General features: G+C 39.1%; 1 protein-coding gene across 1 annotated transcript in view; it reads right to left on the bottom strand.

Annotated features, from left to right (window-relative positions):
• The window catches only part of SORCS2 (sortilin-related VPS10 domain containing receptor 2), a gene marked incomplete at its 5' end in the record, with an annotated part of 50,572 nt that overhangs the window by 30,378 nt on the left and 8,762 nt on the right, over nt 1-11,432 (bottom strand). Inside the window, 4 exons of the mRNA XM_009580589.1 lie at nt 1,325-1,496; nt 2,928-3,056; nt 3,631-3,764; nt 5,096-5,216. Coding sequence (XP_009578884.1) covers nt 1,325-1,496; nt 2,928-3,056; nt 3,631-3,764; nt 5,096-5,216 — 556 coding nt within the window. The remainder of the gene's footprint in view (nt 1-1,324; nt 1,497-2,927; nt 3,057-3,630; nt 3,765-5,095; nt 5,217-11,432) is intronic.

Genomic DNA, 11,432 nt, shown 5'->3' with positions numbered 1-11,432 from the left:
CTGCACCTAGTAACATGCATTCACATAAACCAGTAAATTAATTTTGTTCAGCAGAGAAAGTGGTATGTTTTGGTTCATCCTAGTAGAGCTGTTTCTTAAACTCAGTAATTGTTATGAATTCTCATTAGACTTTGTTGTATAGCTTAAATCCTATGCAACACTCAGGACATTTGAGTATAAATATTATTCTTAGCCATAGGGGGCAGCAAACTGTTACATTTCTTCTAAACCTGCCTTCGATGTACCAAGCAAAGACTTCATCAGAAAACACAGCACGGGATTTCCTTCAAGATCCCTGACTTCTAAAGATTTTTGAACAGTTTTAAATGTTTTACGTATTGCCACAGAGATTAATGAAAGCTTCAAAATCTACATAGTAGGAAAGAAAAATCAAACTGCCAATCAAAATCATTACAGTCAAAATTGCTACCAAATGCTCTATTCTTACAATAAACATTTCCAAACAAATGATAAAAGAGAAGGCAGCATAACTTGCCACACAGTTCTTGGGGCACTGCAAGCGTTGGGACGCAGAGCCTGTGAAGCGTTAAGCAGCCTGGTGTTCTGCACGTAACCTTCTTGATTCCATTACAAAAATAAATCCCAAGTGCCCAATTTATATCGCACAAGTTTGCCAAAATGTGTGAACTTTCTTCAAGTTCTTGCAAATCAGTGGGGTTAGCCAGGAAGTACAATACGCCGGTAACCTGAGCACAACAGTTAGAGCCTAATACTAAAAAGCAAGCATTAAGAAAGGTACCCATGGCAAACAATTCATCCAAAAGTTACTCGCTGCCATTGGTCAGGGCCTTAGGGCATTGTTTCTCTCAATAAACAGAAAAAAACCCTGTATCTTTGGCAACACAACTAATATGTAATACATGTTCTTATGCTATGCTATTTACTGATTTCTGTAAAGCTTTGCTGATTCCTTTCTGAAAGGCAGATTCTCAAAACCACTTAAACCAGACTATTAAATGTTCTCTGCATTTCTGTTCTTCTCTGATTTGAAATTTTCAGTCCAAGGAGACTTTGGCAATTCAGTTCCTTTGATTTTCAAAGAAGTCGATGCCTTTAAGGAATCATGACTGACCATGCTGCTGAGGAGACAAATCCTGTTCTGTGGACAGAACTTGCTGGTTCACTGAGCTTACTGGATTGTCTGATTCACTTGAAAACAGAAGTTTCAATATTTAGTCTTTAGTTTCAATATTCGTCTTTGTCTCAAGCACAACTTAATCTCATTCAGCAGCAAAGCAGGTAGGAGAGAAGGGAACCATAAAAATAGTGAGGAAACTTTCATAAAGTCAATGTTCATTACTACCTGCTCTTGTCTGACGACGAACGTGATGTCTTCTCCAGGCTTAACAGCCAGGCTTTCTTCTCTGATGCTGATCTGAAGTCCCTTGGGAGCAATCAATGGACACATATGCTGTGCTAAGTTCTGCTGCAGGTCTACACCACCTTCACACACATTAGAAACAACTTTCCTATACCTGCAAAAAGAGTAAGCAGCGAGCACAATGAATCAGAGGTGAGCAGGAGAATGCCATCAGAGGCACCGAACGCGAGTGTGATTGTAGCTAATGAATATTCTTCGGATCACGAACAGACAAGATTGCAGATGATCAAAACCAACTCATGATGCAAATACTTTGATGTGGACATTGCCTTTACTGAGTAAAACCTGTTGAAGAAAGAGGGTGTGGAGCACAATGAGGATTTCACTTGTATGCATTGGAAGAGTCTGCCTTTTCAAATTTAGAAACACACCTGACCAGCCCTCCAGGAGGCTAGATAGTCTGCTGTCCTCTCTGCCATACCCTTTCCTAGCGTTCAACAGTCTTCGATGCTCTAGAGGTCTTGGTTCAAACCCCAAAGATCAGGAAGAAATTAAATCAAGCAGCTTTTGCATTAAGCCAGAATCAATTGCTTATCTGCTGCTCTCAAATCTATGCATTTCTTAAAACACTTAAAGCATTTCTTTAACATAACAGTATAAAAGGGTGAAAAGCCTAACGCTTTTGAAGAACTAATAATGAAATACTTGGATGTCTACAGTAATTATTTACAGATCAGTTTCACTCAGGTATGTTATTTTTAAACATCCTTTAAAATTGGAGTCAGATTTCACTCTTTTGAATTCCTATTCTGTATATCACAGCTGTCAGCCACAACCCAAAAGGCATCATTTTCCTTGGTAAGGCAAATATACACAGAGACCGTGATTCTACTGCCAGATTTGACATTTCATCATTTGGTTCTCATCTCCACAACCGACAGAGATGATGTTATGATAAGCCAGAATAGATGCCAGCTGCAAGTTATTCTCAGCACAGACGTCAGACTACATTGTAGTGTATATTCTATGTGGTATTGTTTACAGTTACTAAAGCTTTCCTTTGATTCTGAGTGTCCCATATGGTCAGGAAAAGAATCTGTTCTGCACAGAACTCCTTACCCCTGTGGAAGTGAAAGACTGGGAAGTTCAGTGAGATGTTACTGGCTCCTGAGAGTAAGTAATTCATTGGATTCAAACTGAAAATTGGTCTGAACTCAAGCAAAGGGCTAAAAAAAAAAAAAAAAAAAAGCCTTTGAATGGACATTCCTATCAGAAGTGTAGCAATGGTTACAAAATGCAGTTACAAAACAGAAAATAAAAATACTGGGAACAAGACAGCTCCCCCTCTTCTCAAATGGGTGGGTTTTTGAACTGCCGTAAACATGTAAAGTAACATTTCTCTTTCATTCTTCTGTAGGAAGCTTTTGCACATGCTCTAAGCCAGAGTCAGAACTTTTGCATTTCCCATTTTTTTACAGTTTGCCTTATTTACATTTCCTTAAAACCACTTTTGTGGCTCTTGGTTGGAATGTTCTCCCCCACTGTGGAAGCCTCTGCGAGCCAGTTGAACGCAAAATCAGCTTACCCAGTGCTGCTGGTGTACGCCTGCCCCAGCACGCAGTCTTCAGGAGGTGCTTCTGGGTTAAACCAAAAGTCAGCAAAGCACTTGCTAGACTCCGACTTCAGAAGTGCAGAGCGCTCAAACCCATAATCACTGAAAAACATCAATACCAAGTGTGTTACTATCCCCACTTCCTTCAGCAGTCTAATTTGGGGTGAATGAAATTACTTTTTTAAGAGTACAAAGATTTTTTTAGTATTATTCTACCAGCTGAACATACAAGTTGATGAAGCCAGTTCTGTTCTAAGTCTAATTTCAACGGGAGTTGTGTACACCTGGGGGAAAAAACTGGTTGTAATCACTGTGTCAGTTCTGCAAAATTAACTCTCTTGGTAGCTTAGATTTTTAAAAGCTTTCCTTTGCCACTCAGACCAACACATTTCTTCTGCTTTTTGCTTCATTTGCAAATAGAAAGGGCTTGCCTGCCTTATAAATCAATCCAATGGTCATTTTTCAAGTCTTGATCAATAGAGAAAAACATCAGGATTTGTTCAGTCAGGTGAAACAATTACTTAAAACATGGCAAATCCAAAAGCAACCTGTTATTCAAGTAACAGGTTGCCTATTTGTTTATACACAGGGAGAGGGGCAAAAGGAGGAAAATAAACCCATCTCAAACTCTAACTATTTATCAGCAATAAATCAAAAGGTCCACAGACAGACTCACCATAAGAAATCAGAGTTCACGCATTCACAAACTTTGGATGTGAGAGCTGATGTGAAACTTCTCCCTTTAATGCACCATGATGAAATCTTCCTCTTCCGAAAGCTCCTCTGCTGGCCCATGATGCAACGATCACCCTGAACATCAAAGCACCACACTTATTGCACACCACAACCTACACCACACAGACGTGACCTGACATTGTCATGAGAAAGGTTGCACTTGCTGCCAAGACTGTAAACTTGTATCAAGTCTCAACTCTCTTATATTCAAATGTATAGATATACAAAGCTCTCATATCCACTGCTGTCCACTAACAGGCCATTGCAGAATTATAACATACGCTATATTTCAGGGCACAAATCCAAAGATGTACATGGAAATTCAAGTGCAATTTAACCCATGTTTCATGTGTGCGCAATCTAGGCACAACCCTACAACTGTCCATTTAAAAATTCAGTGTGGAGGCAGATGGCTGATGCTCTATCTAAATCACCATGTCTCGTGTCAGCAGTCAACAGGAAGCACCAGGCATGTGGACACATGTAGAATGAAGACTATCTGAACACACTCCATTGGTAATTGGGCAGCTGCAAGTACTCTGTCAAAGTCATCTTAGTAGCTTCTAATTTCTGAAAGACATTTCAATGCCAATATCCCAAGATACTGTTACTCTTTAGGCTCAGATCTGCATAACATTTTTAGTAAATACACAGCATTCCCAAACAAGAAGTGTAAAATTAGGCATGAGAACTAGAAAATGAGAGCCGGAGAGCTGGAATAGTATGCAAAAAAACCCCAACCCTGCAGAGAGCGAGAGAACAAATGTACTGGAAGAAGCACAAACATAATAATCAGAATAATGATGAATAAATATGACATATTCCATTTAATGTAAAAAACCTTCACATTGGTCTCTTTAATCAATACATTGTATAGAGAATGTAGCTTCCCAAAATTGGATTTGGCCAGAGCACCAGGATTAGCACAGCCTTAATGCATTACTGCAGAAATGGTATTGCCCAAAACAACTGGACTCCATTACATGATCGGTCCACTGAGATCCTAAATTACTTCTGGAATGGGCTTTGCTTATGGCAATTTATATATGAGTACAGTATGTGGTCAGGAAGTTGGCAGAACATATGACTGCATGTTGAAATTGCTTCAATCAATATTACACACTTCAGTTTATGGTATATGCTTCATAATCCAGCAGGACCACCTATTATTATAGCAGACCACGAGATATACTTCCACCTTTTCCAGGACACAGATCACACACAACCAAAGGGAACGCAAAACCCTCCCCCATTTTGAACTATTGTAAAATCAGCAAATACCAACATAAGGAGATCAAAGCTGGGGATGTAGCGTCCAAATTCTATTTGAAAACATGTTCCTAGCACACAGTTCTACATGGAACTCTAGGGAAAAGTCATGGCAGTTAACATAAGACCATGAATACCTGTAGATTTGTGAGCTCCCAGGACTCATAGTCATCATCAGTGCACTCCCTGGGAAAGGATGGTCTGAAGTCCACCTTCACCAGTTCCCAGTCTGAACGGTAGCTAATATGTCCAAAGACTCTGAACAAAAAGATCGAAAGTAAAATCTTACTGGAAAGAAATAACATACATCTGAGATACCAATTTTCAGTTCTATCTTTTCCTTCGGTCATGGTTCCCTACTAAAGGTCCCTGGTTAATTTTTTTTCCACTTTCATTCCTCTTCATATACAATGTGTCTAGTTAGAAAACATTTGCCAATTGTCCGTGAAACTTTACAATGAAAAAATATAGCTCATAGATCAGAGATTTTTTTTTTTCCCCAGCAAACTATCCAGAAATTTAATTGGAAATATACTACCTTTTCTAATTTGGAACCCAACATTTTTTATACTATCTTGTTATATGAAACACACAGAGCTCTCAGATTTTGAGAGGGAGCTCAGATCAGGGAGCAGAACCCAGGATCACCAGGTTCAATTTCCAGCTCTGTCACTCAATGCTTATGATTATAGTGCAACTTCTTGTTTTTGTTGGTTTTTTTTTTTTAACTTCTACAGATTTCAGATGGCAATTTGCTATTGTTTGAACTCACAACAGTATCATGAAATTGTATTCATTTCCAACGAATGCACTGAATCTACACATTGTGCTGAGGAACTCTTGGACTCCTCTTCATTTCAGATAGTCCAATGTATAACAAAAACCAGCCACAAACTGTAGATTTCTTTTTGAAAAAAAAAATTGAAATCTCATTGCTTTAAAAACCAAGCTGCACTTTCAAAGCAGCCAACATTTTCAAAGTCAGAATATTTATTTCCAAAACAAAACGGGTAGGTATGACATCCAGCAACAAATTAGACGGGATAAAGACTCTATTTGGGCAAAAGTCAAATGTATTTGTGGTTTGTATCAGGCTTATGTGGCTTATTTGCCAAAGAATTTAAGGTTGATTCTGAAGCCAACAATTTCTGCGCAGTGCATACTGCAGAGAGTTCATATTCCAAGCCTTAGTAGCATTCTCCAAACTAATTCATTCCTTTTGTTTTGCCCTCAGTTTTGTTCAAATCCAGACGCTTTTGTACAGTTTTGCTAAAAGCATTCTGCTGCGCACAGTCATTTCTCCTGTCCTGAATACCAGGTTCAAAGTGGAACGAGGGTAGACCAGAAGTGAGGAAATGGTGGATTCTCTGCAGCACACAGGCAACATCATCACACTAAGCCTCCTCCCTGGTAGATGGATGTAGAGCTCTGAAGTCTACCAAAGAGGCTGAAAAATAGTCGCAGAGACTAAAGATGTACAGTAATTTCCCCCTTTCCTTTCTGGTGTCTTTGCTTCTCAGCCATAGCACAGGGATGTAGGTATCTATAGATTACTGCCCATACTGCCCACATTATAACGATGAAACAATCCATGCTCACAGGAAACTTCACCATCAGAAGTGCACTTAATTAAACAGAAACACGTGCATTTAGTTTGTATGTCTTATTCTTTTCTTAGTAAGGCTCTGAGATTAAAGGACTTGGATCATCTAACTTTCCTTTTCAATCTACCTATGGCTCAGCAGTAGAAACAATACACAGAAACTAAAAAATATGGCTCAGCCCACTGGCTGTATGTGCACATAGGTGTGTGGTCCCACTTCTCTCATCGAGACCTACAGGTTTGGTTCCTTCTTCTGGTTCAGCTGGATCCTGAGAGCTGCTGTCACCATAAAATCTTATTCACTTGTAGTTACATACTCAATAAATAAAGTGACTACTTAGGTGGTCTCATGCTTTTTCCACAATGCCTGCTTCAATATGACTGGCTTTGCTGACAGGCATGAAGTGTCTTTTGCATGCTAAATACCTGTACCTCTGTTTTTTAAAAATCTTATTTTTTCCATACAAGGTACTAATATAAGGCAGACTTCACCATGGGTATGCAGCTACCTACCTCAACGAATGCTTCTTTAGATACCACGAAACTTTACAAATTGGTCACATTTCTATTATTAACTCATTTATCAACAAATACGTTGAAGTACAAGGAGCCAAGTCCTGTCAAAGCTTCAATCCTGCCTCAAGAAAAGTATTTTCTATGGAACAGATGAAATTTTCTTCATTCACGTTACCTATCTCAGGCAGATTAGTCAGGAAAAAAGGAAGAAGATGGTTGTTTGAGTTCAATGCAGAAGAGAATAATGAAATTCTCCTGAAAATATAAAACAAAATCTCTAAACTATTAATAATTAAAATGATAAGAAACAGCCACCACAGATTTGTCAAAACCAAATCATGTCAAACTAATGTAATTTCCTTCTTTTACAGGGTAACTGGCTTAGTGGAAAAAGGAAAGGAGAACATGTAGCATATTTTGACCTTTGTTAAAACCGTTACGCAGTTCTAGCTGACACTGACTCAACTTAAAAAGGAAAACATCAGTGCAGGCAAAACCATTGTAATGAGGAATGGGAGTACATAGCCAATTAGAAAAATCCATTTTCAAAAAGTAGTTATCAAACAGGGAAATACTTTGAGATACGTATCACAAAGATATGATGGGTCCACAGTCAACATTTTTATTAACACCCATGTGGTCAAATAAAAAACACACACAAAATTTTGCAGATAACACAGAAGGAAGGGAGCGGACACTGACTGGTGGAAGCAATGGTCAGAAATCAACATGATTAAATACTCCAAAACCAATTGCAAAAAGTACTCCTAGGAAAAACATAACAACAAAGGTGCAAAACCAAAATGGAGAATAACTTTCAAACACCAAAGAAAAGGCTTGGGGAATTCTGGGAAATTAAAACAAGAATGCAATGTTGCTGCAAAAGAAGCAAGACTAATTCTAGGTAGTATTCAGAACTGGAAAACAGAAGACATGGAGGCAATTATTTTGATAAACTTGTACTGGTGGAGCCTCTGAAAGAATATGATGTCTAATTTTGGATGTTATATGGATATTTATACACCCACTAAAAATGAATTTGAAGAGGGGCAAGGATGACTCATAAGCTGCTTAGAAAATGCAACCAATGAAGAAAGACTGAAAGAATTGGGTTTTTCTCTGGAAAAGATAAAACTGAAAAGTACAACAAAATGTCTTCAAAGAATCTTGCTATAGATTGAAGAGTTATCTTCAAAGAGACCTGAAGAAGGAGCAAAAAGGAGGAAAGACAAGGATCAATAAACTGAAAAGATACAGCTACACAATTCTCCAGTTCTTTCTCCTCAGCACTGGCAAGGCTGCACCTGGAGTGCCGTGTCCAGTTCTGGGCTCCTTAGTAAGAGAGAGATATGGACAGACTGGAGACAGCCCAACAACGCGCCACGAAGACGATGAAGGGACTGGAGCATCTCTCCTAAGAAGAAAGGCTGAGAGAGCTGGGACTGTTCAGCCTGGAGAAGAGAAGGCTCATCGATATTTATATATCGATGTACATAAATACCTGAAGGGAGAATGCATAGGGGACAGATCCAGGCTATTTTCAGTGGTGCCCAGTGACAGAACCAGAGGCAATGGGCACAAACTGAAACACAGGGGGTTCCCTCTGAATTTTAAGGAAGCACTTTTTTTACTGTGAGGGTGATGGAACACTGGCACAGGTTGCCCAAAGAGATTCTGGAGTCTCCATCCATGGAGAATTCAAAAGCCATCTGGACACAGTCCCGGGTAACTGGCTCTAGGTGGCCCTGCTTGAGCAGGGTGGTTGGACCAGATGACCTCCAGAGGTCCCTTCCAACCTCAATCATTTTGTGACTCTGTGATTCTGTAATGGTAATGATACAAGCTATTGAGGCTGTTTATTCTCCCTCACTGGAGGAAGAAATTAGTGAAACATCAGGATTAGAGCTAGAGATTAGATAAACTTTTGAGATATTGCCCAGTCCCGTATCCTATAATTATATAAAAATTAAATAAATTACTCTAGAAATTATGCAAATTCTACTAGAATAATATGGAAGCTATGTGCAAACTATATGTGTATACAGCAAAGGCACTACTTCAACGGGCGAACTATAAGCCTCTCCTCTATGATTTTTAGCAAAAGACAGAAATAACCTTTCTGCCTGTTAGTGCAGCCTCTTGCAAAACAAAAAGCCGTTATGGCTGTTCTAATTCTACAGACTGAAAACCATATTCTGACAGAGCACAGTAACTGCACCACTGATTCCACCATTCTCTGGCTTAAGTAAAATTCCTGAGCTTCGAGGAAGTGTCCCAGCACGGCCACAAACCCCATGAAAAATGCAGCCATACAGCTTTGTAACTTCTAGGGCTAATTTCCTAGGGAATCCAGCACGTTACATGCACCCAGCTTAGCAAACTGTTTGAAAACATGGCCTCATGATTATTAATGCTGTTGCTGCAATAACACTTGTTGCCCTATTGAGGACAGGGTTTTGTAGACACATCATAGGAGCCTGTTTAAATGCATTGCCAAGTATCACTAGAATTAAAAAGAAGTATTTTTCCAAAGTAAGGAAGAAAGGCATGTTTTAAGTGGGATTCAATGGATTAGACAAAAATATGAGCTATAATAAAGCAATACATAACAGCAATCACAATCTAATTGCACAGGTGTAAAATATATACGTCCAATAAAATCTTATGAATGGAAAAAACTGCAACAGTGCAGCAAGTGTAACTGATGATTCGAAGTTAAATAGCAAGATGATAGTAATTCATAAGCTACTAAAACCTTCTTCTTGATTAATTATATTTCATTAGAAAGCCATCAAATCAATTCTGTTGAAACTATGAAAGATGATGCTGTGATAAATAATTTTTGAAAGAAATTCCAATTACCTTGGACATTCATTTACTTTTATTTGCAAGAATTTGGGATCCATAATTTTAACTTCATTGTTTCAGTTGCCATAACAACTTTGTACATTTATTCCTAGTTTGTTTACAAGCACATCATTTTTTAATTTGATTGCATCATTTGATAGCTAAGACAGTCTAATGCAGTTTTTAAGCTAACTCATTTAAACTATTGGAGGATTGCTGGCTATTTCTGTTCCTGATAAAGCTCATAATCAGGGGGATCTAATTTAACAGAAATTATATGCAATGATAATCTCTTCCAGTAAATTCACGTTTCTATTCAATAGAAAAGAGCATCTATTCAATAGATGTAGTTCAATAGTTCTTGGTCCAGATGAACAGCAATAGCTGTGTCGCCTGCTGTCTGTGTCACTTGCAAACCACCTGACTGAAGCCATGATGGTGCTAAAGCTAGAGACTCCCAAAGACTTATTAGGCAAACATGCAGCTTCCATGGCTTCATTCAGGAGAAACGAGCCTGATCTTGACAACACACTGCTCATCTCAGATGTCACAGACTTCTTTTTATAACCACTACACTTGCCTTCCTCTTTAGCTTTTCTGCATGTTCTTCAGGATTTTGTTCATAGGCTTTCACAGCACCAAAACATTCTTTGCCAGAGCAGACAGATTTTAGCTGCAGTGTCCCATATCATGGATCTAATGCCATATAAATTAAGACACGCCTTGAGCAACTTTTTGTAATATTATGGTGGTTTACCTTTGAGCTGTTAGCTGTATTGCCTCCGGACAAAGCAAATGGCTTTGAGCAGCCTGATGTCTGATATACCCATCAGATCCCCAGAGCAACATAGCTGAACCTGCAACAGTTTTGCTTTACTGCTGAATATCTGAGAACACTCAAAGACCTCACAGTGGCGGGAGTGATCCTGCTGTACTGCTGTCACAAAGAGAGCACATGTGGAATTTATTCAGATGTTTAATGTAGCAACTTAAATTGTCCAAGTTTTGCAGTTGTACTGAAGACTAGTGATGACAACTGTGTGATGCACAGCTACTTTTGTTTGAAATCAGATGCCTCATTCATTCTAGACATGCTGCTTTAATCTCCCAAGTGCTGTGTTGGCTATTGCTCTCCTCTACATGACTTTGTCATCAACCATGATGTTCGAAACAGCATGCTGCCAAGGTAGCAGAATTTGTCTGCATAGCCCTGTACTGCCCCGTTGACACACTCTGCTAACTTGACATGCCAGCTGGGGGTGGAGAGCCTTCAAATGTATAAAACTGCTGAAAATAAAACCTAGGGTTTGAATCAGGGTCAACTGAGGACCCTACATACAGGTGATACGGGCAATCTCAGTGGCTCTATCTTGGGTAACATGTCTAATTTCCTCTGGGCAGCACCTAAGCAAAGATGTCCAAGCATGTTGTATTGGGTTTGCATGGCAAGGTTTTGGTGAAGGGGGCTACAGGGGTGGCTTCTGTGAGAAGCTGCTAGAAGCTTCCCT

The sequence above is a fragment of the Fulmarus glacialis genome, unplaced genomic scaffold (assembly GCF_000690835.1).
Source record: "Fulmarus glacialis isolate BGI_N327 unplaced genomic scaffold, ASM69083v1 scaffold9286, whole genome shotgun sequence".
NCBI lineage: Eukaryota > Metazoa > Chordata > Aves > Procellariiformes > Procellariidae > Fulmarus > Fulmarus glacialis.
Note: the sequence above shows the minus strand (reverse complement) of the source record. Positions and strands in the feature narration are given on the sequence as shown.